The following is a 19957-nucleotide window of genomic DNA, read 5'->3' as shown; positions in this document are numbered from 1 at the left end:
ATATGCTTTTGCTTTTATATGCTTAGGGAAAAAAGGGAGATACCTAAAAAATCACAAATACATTTATCCCTGGAAAGTAGGATTACTCTAGGATAGTGGTTTTCAATGTTTTTTGTCTTAGGACTCATTTAAACCCTTAAAAATTATTGAGGACCCCAAGGAGCTTTGTTTATGTGAGTTATATCTATAGATATTTATTGTATCAGGAGTAAAAACTGAGAACTTGAAAAATATGTTTATTTTTCATTTTAAATTACAATAAACCCCTTACATGTTAACATAAATAACATATTTATATAAAAAGCCACATTTTCCATAATTAAAGAAAAACAGTGAGAAGGTAACATTGTTTTATCTTTTGTAACTCTCTCTTTTATTGAAGTATAGTTGATTTATAATGTTGTGCTCATTACTGCTGTACAGCAAAGTGATTGTTATAGATATACATTCTTTTTTTTAATATTCTTTTCCATTATGGTTTATCATAGGATATTGAATACAGTTCTCTGTAACACGTTGTATTTTAAATGTCTCTTTGTATCACCCAGTAGATTGTGAGCAAGTTGAGGGCAAGGATTGTGTTCTACCTTTGTTCTAACACATCATAGGTTATCCACGTTTACTAATAAATGAATAAACAAGTAAACGAGTTCTATAGTTAACCATGTGAATTATACAGTACTTACTGACCTACTTTTACATGACTGGCATTGCTCTAGGTAGCTAGTGTGCACTAGGCAGAGGGGCACTGGGCTCTATAAAATTTCTGAAAATGGTGTTGTAAGCATTACCATCCGGATGGTAAATGTGAAGTTTCTTTCCCTGTTCTTCAGGATATATGTAGTGATTTTCGGCCTTATGTGAAGGATGGAAGACTTGGATGCACAAGGGAAAATGAACCAGTTCTTGGTCTTGATGGAAGGACACATGTCAATAAGTGTGTGATGTGTGCTGAGCTATTGTAAGTATCATCACCCCCAAGCTGGCCAGCAGGTGGACCTGATGAGAATGTACTTGGTTGCTATCCTGAGAACCACTCCACAGAGAGATGAAGTCCTTTTCCTCAAGCATGTTATCCTTTGTCTTTATAAGGTGAAATGGGCCTTGCTCCCAGAGTGGCTTCTTCTCTTTTTAATTCATATTATCTGATAAAGTTTCTTTTCTTTTTTTTTTTTTTTTGCGGTACGCGGGCCTCTCACTGTAGATAGGGCTTCCCTGGTGGCGCAGTGGTTGAAAGTCCGCCTGCCGATGCAGGGGACATGGGTTCTGCCCCAGTCCGGGAAGATCCCACGTGCCGCGGAGTGGCTGGGCCCGTGAGCCATGGCCGCTGAGCCTGCGCATCCGGAGCCTGTGCATCTGGAGCCTGTGCTCTGCAACGGGAGAGGCCACAACAGTGAGAGGCCTGCGTACCGCAAAAAAAAAGAAAAGAAAAGAAAAAAAAGGAGTAGATAAAGCGGTTATGCTAGTTATTTAATTTATTTAATTATAATGACTTGAAAATGCACAGTGTTTTATAAGGCATAATATTTCAAAATTTAAAAGGTGCTCTCTTGTGGAATAATCTAAGTCAGTCATTTGACATGTACTCCTTCATTCAGGCATGTATAGATACTCTCACTGAAGATGACAGTCTAATTTAAAATAATGTCATGTGGCTGGATTTATTAGTTGTATAAAAGGTGGGACTTTATGAAAGGGAAGAACTGTTGGGTTAATCTTTCTCTCAGTGCCTGACACTGCTCTGAGCACTGAGACACAGATATGAGTAAGATCCACAGAGTCTTTAATATTCTGACTGTTAAAGCATAGATTCTCTAATCCGTTTGTCAGCAAGCCTTAAAGTGCTCTATTTATATCACTGGATTTTTAAAATCAGGAGAGAGAAAGATTTAACAGATTAAAGGACTTCACATCTGTCTTTGAAAATTATAGTATGCTGTGTGGAATTCAAGGGCATGTCCTCTCAGGTTTAAAAATAGTTATTATAACTGGTTTCCAGACAGGAAATCATCCTCATTTCCACTTTCTTATCTAGGAGGCATGCACTTTTAGTGCTCAAACCTGCCCTAATTCTATGATTCTGTGTTTCTTTCCATGTGCTAGCTAAAAAAGAGAATCTGACCTCCCTGACTCCTGGTTGGTTTTTTCCTCTGTAGAACTAAGATAGTCTTGTCTATCTCCAAGTTGAACTGCAGTTAGATAATAGATCTGAAAGGACTTAGAAGCTCAGTTCAATGTAGCTTTTATTGACAAGGGTGCTTTTACATGAAGGCATGTAGTACATGAAGTACTTTACAAGGTTTAAAAAAGCTATACATAAGGGTGTGGATGACAACGTGTACTTCAAATGCTTAGTTTGGTTTCATCCTTGTCACAGCATTGTTTTAAAGCTCTTGGTTCTTCCTGTTAGAGCAAGTTTTCCTGACAATCTTGTGTGTCAATCAAGGAGTCACACCCATCCAGTTTTACAGAACAAGGCTTCTAATTGATTGTCAGTGAGTCAGTTTCACACCCATCCTTATCTTTGGCAATTTTCTGGCTCAAACATTCAAGACAGGCAAAGCTTGTCTCATGTAAGTGGATGGGTTGAGCAAGTTGAGCAAAGGATATGGAAGTGCTTAGCACAGAACTGGACACTGAAGATATGATAAAGTCATAAACCGACCAACTATTTTCCTTTCTTAACAGCTTAAAAGAAGCTGAAGAAAATGCCAAGCGAGAAGGTGAAACCAGAATTCGACGAACTGCTGAAAAGGTAAATTTCTCATCAACACAATTTGGTTCTTGTGGACATAAATATTAACAATTTATACTTGAACCTTTAAGGTAATTCAATCATGTCATTGTTCTTCATTATTACATTGAACTTTTCTCCTTAATTTTAAAGTTTCCCAAGTTGAATTCCTAGTACAGTATTCCTAGTATAATATTCCTAAGTATATTAATCACTAGATTCAAAGTTAAAATAGCATTTCCCACCTAAAGCTCAAAATACTCTGCTTGCTTAAAAAAAACAAGAGAAGACAAAGTTTATGCAAATTAAATTCTGCTTAGTTTCCACCAGACTTCTCTTTGACTTAGTGTAAATTACTTTTGCTTTGAATAAATTAGTTAAAAAAGCAACTTAATATAAATTTGACAGGACTAACTTGAAAATAATTCCAGAATCTTTTAAACAGTATATCCACTGGTGTATTTTATGTATATTCCCACTGATGCAAATTAGTTATTCATTTTTCCATTATGGTTATTATGTTCAGAGAGGCATGCAATTATAAAGGTCATGCTTCTGATTAAACAAAAACCTCAAACAATTATTGATATTGTTTTTAAAATAACCTTAAAATTAAGGTTTTTCAAATTATTCGATGATTTAGTTTTTCAATCTAGTATAAAAAATTATTCCTTTCGTTAATTGAATATGCATTGTAGATAACACAGCCTGGATTTCTTAAATCACCAAGGTTATTAAACCCTACTTTCAATGAAAGTGATAGCAGCTGCTTTGGTAATGAGTAGTCTTTTGTTGAAAAGTCAGAACACCTGAGTTTTAGTCCTTCTCTGGGTGTGTGAAACTGAGCAACTCATCTCTTCTGTCCAGGTCTCAATTTTCATTATTAGTAAAATAAGGAGGTTGGGTAAATGATCTCAATTTTACCCTCCTGTTGGATTCTGATTCTGTGTCCTGCACCCTTTGGTGCTAATAAAAAGATACTATTTTTGTGGATTGTAGGGCATATGTTTTCCTAAGGGGAGACACAGGTGCAATTTTTGGTATTTAAGAGCTGAACTTCCACTTCATAATGCCATTCAATGAAACAAATGTCCCACCCTAAATAGGGCATTCAGAATTTAAATTAAGAAACACAGAGCATTCATAATTATCCATAATGTGTTCAACACTCACTGAGATTTGAAAAGCAATTTTGTTGTGGTGGTTGTTAAATTTCAGTATAACACTTTGGGTCATCTTGTGATATTCAACATTTTATTACTTCATAAACAGGGAGTTTCTTTTCCCTTGTCTTTCATCATGCCTCAGCTACTTTTCCTTCTTTTTGTCTGTGGCTGGGATCATTGTTTTGGTGGGGTCATTGGACATGATTATGTTGAACAGGACTGCATTATTGTGATGGCTCAATATTTGCCCCATAATTAACCTGTCAGTGGGTTGATCACACAGCAGCATTTCTTTAGAATCTCCTTGGATGAATCACAACTTATAAACTGAAATTATCATTGTTTCTTTTATGGGAACCATTGAGCATCAATTTTATTACCACACTGTGATTATCAGGTGACTGTCTTCTGCGTCTGTATTCCTAGATTGTTACAACCAGGAAGTTCGGAACACACCCATTACTCCTCTGAAGACAAATATCTCCTCATTAGATTCTCTTTTAAAGTGTCCTAATGAAGTGTGAGTTATATATTTTTTAAAATCAGAGAATACTAGATCTAGAAAAGGTCCTAAAGAGCAGCTATTCTGAAAACTGCCTTTGTGTTGGTAGTGAGACTGAAGTCTCAAAGGTGATGTGACTTTGCTATGGTCTCCCAGTGAGTTAGAGCCACAGTTTAATTTCCCTTCTGACTCCAAACCACACTCTTTTTTAAAATAAATTTTTTAATTGAAGTATAATTGATATGCAATATGTTAGTTTCAGGTGTACATCACACTGATTTTGTGTGTATATATATATATATATATATATATATATACATTTCAAAACAGTCACCATGATAAGTCTAGATACCATTTGTCACCATACAAAGTTCTTATAATATTATTGACTATATTCCCTTTGCTGTACATTACATCTCCATGACTTATTTATTTTATAATGGGAAGTCTGTACCTCTTAATCCCCTTCACCTATTTCCCCTACCCCACCCCACTCCCCTCCCCACTGGCAACCACCAGTTTGTTCTCTGTATCTATGAGTCTGTTTTATTTGTTCCTTTGTTTTGTTTTTTTAGATTCCACATATAAGGAAAGTCATACAGTAATTACCATTCTCTGTCTCACTTATTTCACTTAGCATAATACCCTTTACAACCCATCCATACTGTCACAAATGGAAAGATTTCATTCTTTTTCATGACTGAATAATATTCCATCCATCCATCCATACACATTGTATATATGTATATATCACATCTTCTTTATCCATTCATCTACTGATGAACACTTAGGTTGTTCCACGTCTTGGCTATTGTAAATAATACGGCAGTGAATAAACCATACTCTTTATGCTCACGTTTTTTTAGCTGAAATGGGAAGATGAGGGTCATACAGTTGAAAAAGGCCACAGAGAAGGAAGCATTTTTATAGATTATATTATAGTAATATATGCTATCAAGTAGTGTTTTGGTGTAGTGTTTTAAAGTTTATATATATATTTATCATATATAATTAAATATAACTTTTGTATACACACATACCCACACACACATATATATGGCCCTTATCAAATAGAATTTTCAAAACACAGAGAGAAACTTGAAAATACTGAATTCAAGCATCAATCAGGAAATTCGTGTGTATAAATCTCTTCTGAATTTTGGGAGGAAGTCACAACATTTTTAGGTTTTCTAAATAAAGATTAGTCTTGATGGTCTGCATTTCTAAGTGGGTAATGAAGGAAAATTAGGTTCACTCCTGAGGTTTCCACCTGCAGTGTTAGAAATGAACATTGATAAAGGTGGCAGAGTATATATAAAAATGGTCCACAGATCCACAGAGGAAACAAATAGAGTAAGCATAATGCTGTTGGATACCATCTTATTCCTTTTTCCTTGCAAACTAAGTAAAATTGTTCTTGACTTGTTCCATATTAAGTAGCTCTTAAGTATCTCATCTTACAGATTCTATATTCTGCTCATTGGCAACACTTTTGTTTTGTCTTGGCTGCTGTGTTTTGTTATGTCTTTGTTGGAACCTCATGACAGATCTTTTATTTATTATCTTTTTCCATAGATTTGAAAGTGAACAAAAACTATCTGATTTTAGAAAATATTTGCTCAGCCTTATTCTTTCCTAGGATCTTTTACCTTTTAATAAATACACGACATAGTATATACAGGTACCGAGTAATTTGACAATGTAATTACTATTTCTCATTAATACGTTGTGTGTGTTCACCAACACTTTCTAGATATGACATTCTTTGACTATAAATCCATGATGCACATTTTCTAGATTAAAGAATAGAAAAGTGCTAAATGTAATTACTTGTCTTTTTAAAGGATTTCTGCAAGGAATATGAAAACCAAGTGAGGAATGGAAGACTTTTTTGTACACGGGAGAGTGAGCCAGTCCGTGGCCCTGATGGCAGGATGCATGGCAACAAATGTGCCCTGTGTGCTGAAATTTTGTAAGTATAGATGTGGTTTCTTTGGAGTTACTCAAAAGGTGAAGTGGAGAGTGACTAAAATGATGAATAAGAACAATGTTCATGGGAATATTTGTTGTTGAGAATTTTTTTTTTTTTTAACATCTTTATTGGAGTATAATTGCTTTACAATGGTATGTTAGTTTCAGCTTCACAACAAAATGAATCAGTTATATATATCGTTGAGAATTTTTGAGCTGTTTTATGTCCTCTACAAATCATAATACCACCTAATAAGTAGGCTCTAATGCTATACATTTCTTTTTTAATACAAATGGATTCTAATTTCCAGTAGGATGACTGGATTACAAAATACTTGTTTACATTTTCTCCCATGACCTTTGTAGGCCTTTTTATGAGCTAGTCATAGTACAGAATGAGGGTTAAAAGCAGGCACTAGGACTTTGATTCTTTTCCTTCAGTAATTACCCCATTGTGGCAGAATAGATGGGATGACCACAAAAAAATCCATGTTCATATGTGAACTGGATTAACTCTATCTTTTCATCTTGGACATCTGACCCTGGGGGAAGAGCAAATCCCACAACATATAAATTATGGCACTTATAAAGATGGCTCAGGAAAGGTCTCATCACATTTTTTTTTAGATCCTTGAACTCTATGAGCTCTTTCCTACACTTTCTGACTGCCAGTTCTTGTTTTGGCCAGCTAATGTCTCTTCTACAGTTTGCATTTCAAGATTATCCTTCCTTGGATGAAATCTCCTAAAATCACTAATTAAATTCAATCTTTACAACACTTGATAATTTTATTTTATACTAGTCATCATAGTTGGTATTTGTATAATTATTTCTAGTACTATTTGTTGACTGTCACTCTTCTCTACTGGTCTGTAAGTTCAAAGAAGATAGGGTATGTGTTTATATTGTAAACTACTGAACTATATGCCCAGAGTGCTTTCCAATGCTTGCTGAAAAATAATTACTAACCAAATGTTGAATAAATAAGTGAATGAATGAATGTATGGACAAAGATCCCTGCTCTCAAGAAGCTTAAGGCTAATAGCAAAAATAATCCTTGGATGTACACACACACACACACACACACACACACACACACATTGCAAGACAGAATGAAAACTGTCCTATAAGAGAAGAATATACAAGTATGAAAACACACTGAAAGATGTAGAACTCATTTCCACTTTGAGGTATGAGATGTCTTCTTAAAGAAGGTAGAATTTAAGCTGGGGAGGTTTAAAAGGGAAGATGACAAAAAAAAAAAGAAAAAGATTGTTACAGTGGAAGGAAATGGCAAACTTAAAGGCAAAATGCAAGGGGTTCTTTGGGGAAATGGTGAAGATTTCAATTTCATAAGGGGCTTTAGGGTGGTTTGAAAATGTTTGTTCTAAAACTCAGGAACACTTAGCTGTTTTTTTCCACTTGCATCTAAATGACCATTTTGTAGCTTGAAGATTCAAAACATCTATATTCACTTCCTTATTTTTGTTTCTTACTCCAGCAAACAGCATTTTTCAGAAGAAAAAAATAAAGCAGATGAACACCTGAGAAAGGCTAAAGAAAAAGTTAAAAGAGAAACTGAGGTGAGGATTAGTTTGATCAATTCAGTTACGACTTTTGTAGGGTGTGCATGTGTGTACTTTACTCTAGAATGCATTTTCAATATTTATTTATTTTTCCTCCACTACTAATGGGTTTCTGGAGACTAATTTTTAGTTACTATTTTATAAGATTTAGAATACTTATGACATTACAATTTTCAGCTCTATTTGGAGGAAATTAAGGCACATTAATAAAAACAGTTCTACACTCCTGAATGAAGGTGATATATCAAGGCTTATCTGAATTCAAAGCTGATATACATTCTTCAAATGTGTGACAGTTGTTTTGGGGTTTTCATTTTGAAAGCAATAGCAATGTAAAATTTTAATATGATCCTTTTAAAATCATACGACATTCTACTTTTAAAACACCTCTTAACTAGTCATCTCCTTTTTTTCCACTGCTGTCATCTTAGCACAGATACCTAATAGCTTTCTTTTGCATTGATACATTAGCATCCTGCCTGTTCTCTGTACTTCTAGCCAACATCTTCCTCAATCTTCAAGATTCAATTATTCTTCCATGTTGTTTTCACAGAGTAGGAAATACTTCCATGAACCAATGGCATTATGAAAATCTAATGTTTACAGGTATTCTAGAGTGTATTTGGACCATTTCACTCCATTAAAGAGACCCTATTTAACTTATTCCTTAGAGTTATCCCACCTTCTATGAAGTGTAGTTCAGTTTCATAAAATAGCTCATTCCCGTAGTCCACCTTCTGCCTTCATGTAACTATATCTTAATTGCTAAGGCCTGTTTCAACTGCTTTCTTTCCTTCAGTCCTAGGTTACACAGTCCTTTTAATTTTAGCTGTTAAATGTCCCTCAACTATCCTATCTTTCACTTTCAATTTCTTCCTTCCTTTCTCTCTTCCTTTTCTTTTTCTCCCTTCCTTCCTCCCTCCCTCCCTCCTTCCCTCCCTCCCCCCTTTCTCCCTTCCTTCCTTCTTCCCTCCTTCCTTCCTTCCTTCCCTCCTCCCTCTTTCCCTCTCTCCCTCCCTCCTTTCCTTCCTTCTCTTCTATAGTTTCCCTAGCTTCAGTCTTTAGTCACTTAAACCCTCCACACATCCGACTGGATAATCTTTCTAAAACAAAGATTTGATTAGGTCCTTCTCTGCTATAAATATTGTTTTCCATTTCCTAAGAATAAAGTCCAAAGTCCTTTCAAAGTTTAGTAGTCTGATTTTGACTTTCTTCAAGGTCTCCTTTTAACGAGTTCCCAAACCTTCCTCTTTGTGTCCTGCTAATTCTTTAGCCACTATACTCCTGACTGTAATAGATTATCTCAAAATAACATATTCTTTTACGCCTGTGTCTTTGCATATCATAATTCCTCCTGGAGGACTTTTTTGCCACATTGTTCTCCTAGGCACATTCTAAAGATACAACTCAAATATAAGCTCTTCTCTGAACTTCCTTGGATCATTCTTTCCTATATGCTAGTGCATACTTAATTTAGACATGTGTCATATCCCTTAGCTTTTTATATTGCAATTCCTTATCCTTTTCACTTGACATAAAAGCGCTAAATCACATTCATATTTAATCCCTTTAACTTAATATATTTGTTGAACACTTAAATGGATGAATCTTAATTTATTTTTTAAATTATTTTTGGCTGCACTGGGTCTTCGTTGCTGCGCACAGGCTTTCTCTAGCTGCAGCGAGCCGGGGCCACTCTTCATTGCAGTGCACGGGCTTCTCATCGTGGTGGCTTCTCATGTTGTGGAGCACGGGCTCTAGGCGTGCGGGCTTCGGTAGTTGCAGCATGTGGGCTCAGTATCTGTGGCTCGTGGGCTCTAGAGCGCAGGCTCAGTAGTTGTGGCTCATGGGCTTAGCTGCTCCACGGCATGTGGGATCTTCCCGGACCGGGGCACGAACCCGTGTCCCCTGCATTGGCAGGCAGATTCTTAACCACTGCGCCACCAGGGAAGCCCCAAATGGATGAATCTTACAAGAAGAGAAATATCACAAAACTTTTGGACAATTATACATCCTAAATGTTTTATTTTTTTATCCTTAATTCCTCTTTTCCAATATCTTTGATAAAGAGTATCTAAAGTTTATAGAGAACCATATCTAAACTGTCTTATTTTCTTTATTCAGAAACTCTGCAGTGAGTATCAGGATCATGCAATGAATGGAATCCCTTTCTGTACCAAAGAAAATTACCCTATTCGTGGCCCAGATGGGAAAATGCATGGCAACTTGTGTTCCATGTGTCAAGACTTCTAGTGAGTACAGAGTTTTAGAATGTCGAAGAGAAAAGGGAACCTACAGTAATCTAATAGAACTAGCTTGTTTCATAGATGGGCAAACTGGGAAGGGAGTTCAGGAAATTACATGGAGAATGTAAGTAATAGAGCTGGGAATAAGTACCTAGAGCATTTATGCCAAGATGTCTGTTAGCCCCGACACTCATTCTCTTAGCACTGGAACATCCTGACTTATGCAAATATCAAATTCTCCCTACTGCTGAAGCTTCATATTGTGAACCCGTTGTACAAGTTTATAGGCATCTCATCTTCCAGAGAGGCAAAGACCCAAAGTTAACACTTACTGCAGAAACTGATTATTGAAGTTGCCCATGAAACAACCATGAACTCTTATTAAATTACAGTAAATGTTACTTCATATAATGTGACATTTCTCAGTAAGTTATAACTGAGTTTGGTTTCAAAATTTGGGACTGTACTCAGTTTATCTGATTGAGTTCAGATTAAGTAGTTGACTACATTTAGAATCTTTGGTCTTTTGTAATTTGATTGACAACCAGGTATGGTTGAAATACCATCAGTTAACTGTACATACCATGCAATTCCATTGTACAAAGCAAATTTGGCTCATTTGGTTTATCAATGTATGGAAATTATTATTTTTCCACCCATCCTACATTTTCTTACAGATAACACAGCCATGAGTAAGCAATACAGGTAAACTGAATTAATAAAGCTACGGCATACACGACGTGGTAGACAGAACATAGACTTGAGAGGAGAAATTTGGGTTAGTTGTTGTCATATCCTGAGATTATAAGCAAAGCCCTCACCACCTCACCTTGTCTCTGTGAAACAAGGGGACCAGTCAATGTGCTTTATTAAGGCCACTTTCAGGCTCCAGGTGTAATGTCACCGCAGTACTAGTTCTTTTTTGTTTTTTTTTTGCGGTACGCGGGCCTCTCACTGTTGGGGCCTCTTACTGTTGTGGCCTCTCCCATTGCGGAGCACAGGCTCCAGACGCGCAGGCTCAGCGGCCATGGCTCACGGGCCTAGCCACTCTGTGGCATGTGGGATCTTCCCAGACCGGGGCACGAACCTGTGTCCCCTGCATCAGCAGGCGGACCCCCAACCACTGCGCCACCAGGGAAGCCCACGGTACTAGTTTTGATATCTCCTTGATGAACACTGATGATGTTCCTTTTCTGACCACAGCCAAAAAAGGTAATTTACAGAAAGCAAGTCTCCCAAATCCACAAGTAACGCTATCTTTATTTCAGTGTTATGCAGAAACTATGAAGAAGTTCTGGTATCTTATACTGGAGGCTGTTTTGTTGCTTCTCATTAGTATGTAGTGATAAAGGGGCAAAGTTGCTCCTTCTTCAGGAGGGAGGACAGATTAGCAATGCAGAAATGTGGAGAAACCATTGACTGTGTTTGGTCCTATAGATCTGTCCTGTTTTTGTTTTGTTTTGTTTTTTCTAATTCAGCCAAGCAAAAGCTGAAGAAAAGAAAAAGGCTGAAGCAAAAGCAAGAAGTAAAAGAGAACCTGGAAGAGTAGACTCATATGCAGTGAGTAGACTGTAATTTGAACACACTTCAAAGAGCCTAAAGGCTGGAATATTGCCCTGCAAAAATCCCCAGAAAACCTTAACCTTTCAATCTGGAGATGACATTGAGATGAATGATATGGGAGTGGATCAATTCTTGCTGCTTCAGAGACTAACTCTGTACAGTAAAAAGAACTTATTTGCAGTCTGAAAAAAAATGATTTCTAGTTCTCGTTTCATCATTTACAGACTATGCTAGCTTTTGCTTACCACTTTCCTGAGACACTTAGTGTATATTTTCTACATGTGAATTTTTGAAATTTCACATCTGAGTTGGGTTCAAAATACATTGTACACACACAGAAAACATAGTTTTTACCTTTGAAATATTACAATATTCATTTTCATGGCTTTATATAAGTTACCGTTAACTTCTTCTTCAGATGATGAAAGTCTCCTAATCTTCCCTCTAAGTTCTATTCTTTTTCTTATCCAACCATCCTCCCTAACACAGCTGGAGTAGTTTCAAAATATTAACTAGATCATAATACTGCTTTTCTTAAAATGCACAAATAACTCATTATCAACTAAAGGATGCATTTCAGTCTCCTTAACTCTCTTATTTGGCTCCTTACCGTCATTCAGAAATTCATGTTCTGCTATAGGCCATGTAGTTTCTGACATGTGCTTCTCAGCTTATTTTAGCAATCTAAAATGTGTATTTCTGAATCCATTTCTTAACCAGGAAAATCCTATTTACTCTTCAAAGTCTCACTCAAAGTATCCTAGTTCCCTGACATCTTCCCTGATTTCCACAATCAGATTTCATGGTCCCAACCTCTGAGTTCTCAGATTTTCTTGTACCTGTATGTTTGCACTTATTTTATTCTATTTAGATTATAGTGGAGTTTACTTATCTACCTCTTTTATTATACATCCTATTATGTCTTATTTGTTTCCATCTCTTAGCAAATCACGAGGGTTTTTTTTGTTCAATTGAATTTTATATTTGAGAGAAAACACAACTAAAATCCTGGGCTCAAAGATTAGTTTCTACCAATGTAGATGCTTCAAACTTCTGCTCTGAATGGGAATAAAACGTGTGTCCAAATTACCTTCTCTATCTTGGCAAAAGCCGTGCAGACCATACCTCAAGTTTATGACAAATGGAATACTCCCCTGCACCAAAGAGATTAACCCCACCAAGGGCCCAGATGGGAAAATGTATAACAGCCCCTGCTCCATGTGTGCGACTATGCTGTGAGTAGAGCTGCTGCTGGGAAAATGAGGGAGGGTTTTGTCCTTTCTGCTTCATTTCTCTTTTTTGGAGCTTTATTCTATTTTGTTTCTTAAATTGTGTTTGTTTCTTATCAATGGCATTTTTTTGTGACACATTTTTGCACAATGTCATAATTGTCAAAGAATGATTCCTGCATATCAATCACTGGTTGAGTTCCCGTGAAAGTGTAAATGACATGAAACAAGGATCATACCCTTGCAGAGTGGGATATGAAATCATCTGAAAACACGACAGATCACTAGCAAACATATCAATATGCCCAACAGTACATCAGTTCATACATGGTTCATAATATATATAACTGTAATAACTGAATGATATTTGAGTATTTTAGATCACTTTCAATCTGGAGATTCTATGATTCTTACTCATCTCTTTTTAAATCACTCTTTTTTAGCCAAGCAGAAAAAAAAGAAAAGAAAAACAGGGAAGATGAATCAAAAAATAAAAGGCAGTCTGAGAATACATCTTCCTTTGAGGTGAGGGGACCTTCTTCAACAAGTCAGAGGCATATGGACCTGGGATCCATATATGGTGTTCAGGGAACCCATAAATTCCCTTAAACTGTATGAAACATTGATACAGTTTGTGGTTTGTGTATTTGTTTACATGTGTGCATGTACACATGTGCATATGTGACTATTTCTAGGTTGAGGGTCTGTAACTTTTATCATTTAAAAATATTCACGTCTTCAAAGTTAAGAACTATTCTAAAATTTGCTAAGTGCTGACCGCCATTTAAGAAAAATGTATAAACTTGAGCAGTTTTTGCAATCTGATCCAACCCGTGTTCAACACCTCAAACTTCCCTCCTTGATTTCACAGGAGTTGTGCAGGGAATACCGCAAATCCATGAAGAATGGACACCTTCTTTGCACTAGAGAGAACGACCCCATCCAGGGCCCAGATGGGAAGGAGCATGTCAACCTCTGCTTCATGTGTGAGGCTCTCTTGTGAGTAGAGCTTGGGGCTTCTGAGGCAGTGGGGACAGGGAACTGCTAAGGGCAGTTTTCCAACAATTATGAATAATGCGTTTTCCTCTTCAGTGTAAAACTTCAGTGTAGTTTTCCTCTTCCTTTTTTTTAAATTTTTTTTATTTTTTGCGGTACGCAGGCCTCTCACTGTTGTGGCCTCTCCCGTTGCAGAGCACAGGCTCTGGACGCGCAGGCTCAGCGGCCATGGCTCACGGGCCCAGCCGCTCCGCGGCATGTGGGGTCTTCCCGGACTGGGGCACGAACCCGTGTCCCCTGCATCGGCAGGCAGACTCTCAACCACTGCGCCACCAGGGAAGCCCAGTTTTCCTCTTCTTGTGTGTCACATTTAAATGAACTAAAAAACAAACAAACACACAAAAAACTCCAAAACCAAGTGGAGAGCTTTCAGATGATAACTACTGTGATATAAAAAATGCAGAATAATTTCAGGACATTTCAGAAAGAACTCCGAATCCTTTTTTCAGAGAAGAGAATACTCTATGACAACCATACTAATTGCTTTTAGTTTTCTGAAGGATTATCAGCTGAAAGAGGAAATGCATGAGATTACATGTAATATATTGATATCATTATGGTGCATGGCAAATTTTAGGAATTTTTGTTTTGTGTTGGTTCATGATTTTTATTTCTACTCGTTCTGTGTGACCTCAAGGAACAGAATTAAAATTGATGAGAGATATAGGGAGACAGATTTGGGCACAACATGAAGATGAACTCTGCAATAGTTAGAGAAAGGCTGCTTCAGGAATGATGATTTTGTTGTATAGGAGTTGAATACCTCATTTACAGGGGACTAAAGTATGACTTTAGAATAGACAACATGGTATGTCCTCTCAAACCAGAGTCTGCTGTATTCCTTAAGTCTTTGTCCCAAGGGATACTCTATTTTCTATATGCCCAGAATCTCTGAAAGGATTCAGTCATTCCGTCTTCCCTAGTGGAGGGCAATACAACCCAGCAGATTTGTCCCATAGTGTAAGTGAGCCATGGAAGCATTAAAAAATCTGTTAGATGGAAGTCATGACGATGACCATATAATTATCATAACCAACATTTATTGGCATATAATCGGCATATACTTGGGTTTTGCTACCCAATCTCATTTAATCTTCACAACAACCGTATGAAATGGGTTCTGTATTATCCCAAGTTATAGATGGAAAAAAATTAAGGCCCAGAGAAGATGAGAATGATGGAAATTTCGGCCCAGGAAAAATGAAGAAAATGATAAGATTTCTCAATGTAGGGTGTAGACAGGGTATAATTATTTAGCAAAGCCATTATCAACTTCTGGTAGTAACATCTGCCTGTTACGCTCATCTCAGTCTGTTTTTCTTTACCTTAATCTTTCAGAGATGAGGAAGTAAGTCTGCCACCTAGTGGTCATCTCTGCTGTTTCCTCTGACAAGTTTTCATTATGCAAAGAAAATGCTTCTTAAATTTTATAGTCAACTTAGACTCACAGTAAAGTTTGGATCAGTATCCATATAAAGAAGTATAAGAAACCCCACAATTCTGGAGCTATTTTAGTTTGTTCCATCAATATAAAAATTCCTTATCCAATTAAAATTTTATTGCCTCATATTTTATGGATATGTTAGCAAAGGCTATTGCCTTTCTTAAGAACCATACTTCCCTCCATAGTCATTTCTTAAACACTTTAATATCATATACAAATAGTGTTTTCAACTTTTAAAAAAGTTTTAAGTTGATCAATGAGCAGTTTTTACGTTGACTGTAACGTATGAAAACGTTTTAGCAAACTATTTGTCTCTACAACATGATTGAATTATCTGCATTATAGATCTAAATTATGCTGCAGACTGAGTATATTAAACTCAATTTCTAACACTGTTACTCATCCAAAATGGTTAACAGCTATTACTCTCATTTCATTTTCATCATGTGCCTGTTTTTTTGTTGTTTTTATTTATTTTATTTATATAAATAAAAGTTATTTATTCATTTTTGGCTGTGTTGGGTCCTCACTGCTGCACACGGGCTTTCTCAAGTTGTGGTGAGCAGGGGGCCACTCTTCCTTGCGGTGCACGGGCTTCTCATTGCAGTGGTCTCTCTTGTTGCAGAACACGGGCTCTAGGAGCACGGGCTTCAGTAGTTGTGGCACGTGGGCTGAGTAGTTGTGGCTTGGGGGCTCTAGGGTGCAGGCTCAGTAGTTGTGGCACATGGACTTAGTTGCTCTGCGGTATGTGGGATCTTTCCGGACCAGGGCTCGAACCCGTGTCCCCTGCATTGGCAGGCGGATTCCTAACCACTGCACCACCAGGGAAGACCAATATGCCTGTTTTTGGAGTGTTCACTTTCAATAATGCTTACAATGCTGATGATGACAATCACTTTTATCAATCACTTTATTATGTACCGGATACTAATTCTAACTGCTTTACATGTATCAACTTATTTAATGCTCACAACAGTCCTATGAGAGAAGTATTCTTATGACCTCTTCTATCCCTCCACTCCATTTCCCCATTTAAAGATGAGGAAAACACAGAGAGGTTAAGACACTTTTTGTGTTCCTTATTCTATTTGGCTGCAGAGTCTTTCTTCTTAACTTTCTTCTTAATCACCATGCTATACTGCCTCCCAGAAGCTAAATATCACCACTTTATAAAGAGTTCTGCACCTTTTGCAGATGTAAAAGAATCAGCAAATAAGAAAGTCCTATTCCAGGATATTTGCTGGGAAGCTAAATAGGTTTACTCATTAATTAAGGGGTTTTCCCTTGAACACCATTCTCTTGAGATGTGGTAAATCATTCTAATTATTACCCAATAAAATTACACCTACTATGAGTGGATCTTTGGAGTTGCTTGAGAATAATCAAAGCAATGAATGATCAACCTGTGAATGTTAAGAATCTATACTACTGTATTAAGATTCTTCTGTCTCTCTTTTTTCCTGTTTCTTACAGTCAACAAGAGGAAAGAGCAAGAGCAAAGGCTAAAAGACAAACTGCAAAGGTAATCTTCTCACAAATTCTTATATTATACCCTGACATTTTTTCTCTGCAACAACATTCTAGATATCTCATTAGCATAAATGTTTTCCTGTTTTTTTGGGACAGGAAAGATAAATATCATATGATATCGCTTACATGTGGAATCTTAAAAAATGGTACAAATGAACCTATGAAACAGAAATAGAGTCACAGATGTAGAAAACAATCTTATGGTTACCAAAGGGGAAACGGGGGTGGATAAATTGGGAGACTGGAATTGACATATACATAGTACTATATGTAAAACAGGTAACTAATAAGAACCTACTATATAGCACAGGGAACTCTACTTAATACTCTGTAATGACCTATATGGGAATAGAATCAAAAAAGAGTGGATATAGGTATATGTATAACTGATTCACTTTGCTGTATAGCAGAAACTAACATTGTAAGTCTATACTCCAATAAAAATTGTAACTATACTCCAATAAAAATTAATTTAAAAAATGAATAAATATAACCTTTAACCTGGAAAAAAAAGTCTTAAGTACAAGTTTCCTGAGTATCAATTTTATTTCATGATAATTCAAAATTTAAGGTTTAGTTCATTAAAAATGGAGTTTAACTTATTTGGCTTTTCTTAAGATTTCTGTTGTCAGGCACAGGTTATTACTATCAATTTTTACAATTTACTAATTTCAGGTTACATAATTCCTACCTCTTAGCTATTTTAAAGAGAGTACAACATCCCTATCATTCACATTAGTTCAATTTACAAAACAAAGAGCACATATATTATCATAGTTGATCTTTGTCAGCACCCAGCTATGGAGGAATACTAGTATTTTCACTTTCAATTATGACTATTAATTAAATCCTTTGACTTTCTAATTATTTTTAATCTACTTCACATTTCTATAATTTTACAATTTTATAAGTAGCAAAGTCTGTCTTTACATAGATGTAGGATTACTCTCACATAGCCTTACACAAGGTTTACCTTTATTTATTCTGTTTCCTAACAACAGCTTCAAAAGTATAAGCCTAATAATTTGGGGGGGGAAGTTGACAGTTTAAAATGTTGCCTTTAAACTGATTCATTTTCTCAGTAACTTTCTGTTACCTGGAACCATCTTTTTATTAGTAATTCAGAATTGAAAATTTGTTTTATCTATAATGTTTGATCAGTTTCTAAATCCTATTAGATTTTTCAAATGGTCTTAACACATTCCTCCTCCTCTCCACTCCCATTGTTACTCTTCTGTTTCAAATATGCATCCCCCATCCCTGGACTTTATCAAGTAACTCCCAGAAAGGTGTCAGTTTCTCCAGGCATCATACTTTCATATTTGTTCTCTCCCCCATATCTTTGTTTCAGATATGTCTTTCTTTCTTTTTTTTTAATAGATCCTTATTGGAGTATAATTGCTTCACAATACTGTGTTAGTTTCTGTTGTACAACAAAGTGAATCAGCCATATGCATACATATGTCCCCGTATTCCCTCCCTCTTGAACCTCCCTCCCATCCTCCCTATCCCACCCCTATAGGTTATCACAAAGCACTGAGCTGATCTCCCTGTGCTATGCGGCTGCTTCACACTAGCTAACTATTTTACATTTGGTAGTGTATATATTGTCAATGCTACTTTCACTTCGCACCAGCTTCCCCCTTCCACCCTGTGTCCTCAAGTCCATTCTCTATGTCTACATCTTTATTCCTGCCCTGCAACGAAGTTCATCAGTACCATTTTTTTTTTTAGATTCCATATATATGCGTTAGCATCAGTATTTGTTTTTCTCCTTCTAACTTACTTCACTTGTATGACAGACTCTAGGTCCCTCCACCTCACTACAAATAACTCAATTTCGTTTATTTTTATGGCTGAGTAATATTCCATTGTATATATGTGCCACATCTTCTTTATCCATTCATCTGTCAATGGACACTTAAGTTGCTTCCATGTCCTGGTTATTGTAATAGTGCTGCAATGGGCATTGTGGTAAATGTCTCTTTTTGAATTGTGGTTTTCTCAGGGTATATGCCCAATAGTGGGATTGCTGGGTCGTATGATAGTTCTATTTTTAGTTTTTTAAAGAAACTCCATACTGTTCTCCATAGTGGTTGTATTAATTTACATTCCCACCGGCAGTGCACAAGTGTTCCCTTTTCACCACACCCTTTCCCGCATTTACTGTTTTTAGATTTTTTGATAATGGCCATTCTGACTGGCCTGAGGTGATACCTCATTGTAGTTTTGATTTGCATTTCTCTAATAATTACTGATGTTGAGCATCTTTTCAGGTGCCTCTTGGCCGTCTGCATGTCTTCCTTGGTGAAATGTCTATGTCTTCCACCCAGTTTTTAACTGGATTGTTTGTTTTTTTGATATTGAGCTCCATGAGCTCTTTGTATATTTTGGAGATTAACCCTTTGTCTGTTGTTTCATTTGCAAATACTTTCTCCCATTCTGAGGGTTGTCTTTTTGTCTTGTTTATGGTTTCCTTTGCTGTGCAAATGCTTTTAAGTTTAATTAAGTCCCGTTTGTTTATTTTTGTTTTTATTTCCAATACTCTAGGAGGTTGGTCAAAAAAGATCTTGCTATGGTTTATGTTATAGAGTGTTTTTTCTATGTTTTCCTCTAACAGTTTTATAGTGTCTGGTCTTACATTTAAGTCTTTAATCCATTTGGAGTTTATTTTTGTGTAGAGTTAGGTAGTGTTCTAATTTCATTCTTTTACATGTAGCTGTCCAGTTTTCCCAGCACCACTTATTGAAGAGGCTGTCTTTCCTCCATTGTATGTTCTTGCCTCCACTGTTGTAAATTAGGTGCCCATATGTGTGTGGGTTTATCTCTGGGCATTTTATCCTGTACCACTGATCTATATTTCTATTTTTGTGCCAGTACCATACTGTCTTTATTACTGTAGCTTTGTGGTATAGTTTGAAGTCAGGGAG

The 19957-nt window shown here is 36.5% G+C and overlaps 1 protein-coding gene across 3 annotated transcripts in view; it reads left to right on the top strand.

Moving 5' to 3' along the window:
- The window catches only part of SPINK5 (serine peptidase inhibitor Kazal type 5), a 69899-nt gene that overhangs the window by 18724 nt on the left and 31218 nt on the right, over window positions 1–19957 (top strand). For all 3 annotated transcript variants that reach the window (XM_027081688.1, XM_027081686.1, XM_027081687.1), the window contains 10 exons: window positions 834–961; window positions 2689–2755; window positions 6247–6374; window positions 7875–7956; window positions 10084–10211; window positions 11684–11765; window positions 12879–13003; window positions 13441–13522; window positions 13869–13996; window positions 16971–17019. In XM_027081688.1, the coding sequence (XP_026937489.1) occupies window positions 834–961; window positions 2689–2755; window positions 6247–6374; window positions 7875–7956; window positions 10084–10211; window positions 11684–11765; window positions 12879–13003; window positions 13441–13522; window positions 13869–13996; window positions 16971–17019 (999 nt within the window). The remainder of the gene's footprint in view (window positions 1–833; window positions 962–2688; window positions 2756–6246; window positions 6375–7874; window positions 7957–10083; window positions 10212–11683; window positions 11766–12878; window positions 13004–13440; window positions 13523–13868; window positions 13997–16970; window positions 17020–19957) is intronic.

The sequence above is a fragment of the Aethalodelphis obliquidens genome, unplaced genomic scaffold (genome assembly GCF_003676395.1).
Source record: "Aethalodelphis obliquidens isolate GAN/ISIS:26980383/991018 unplaced genomic scaffold, ASM367639v1 scaffold45, whole genome shotgun sequence".
Classification (NCBI taxonomy): domain Eukaryota; kingdom Metazoa; phylum Chordata; class Mammalia; order Artiodactyla; family Delphinidae; genus Aethalodelphis; species Aethalodelphis obliquidens.
This window is presented reverse-complemented; position numbering and strand designations above follow the sequence as displayed.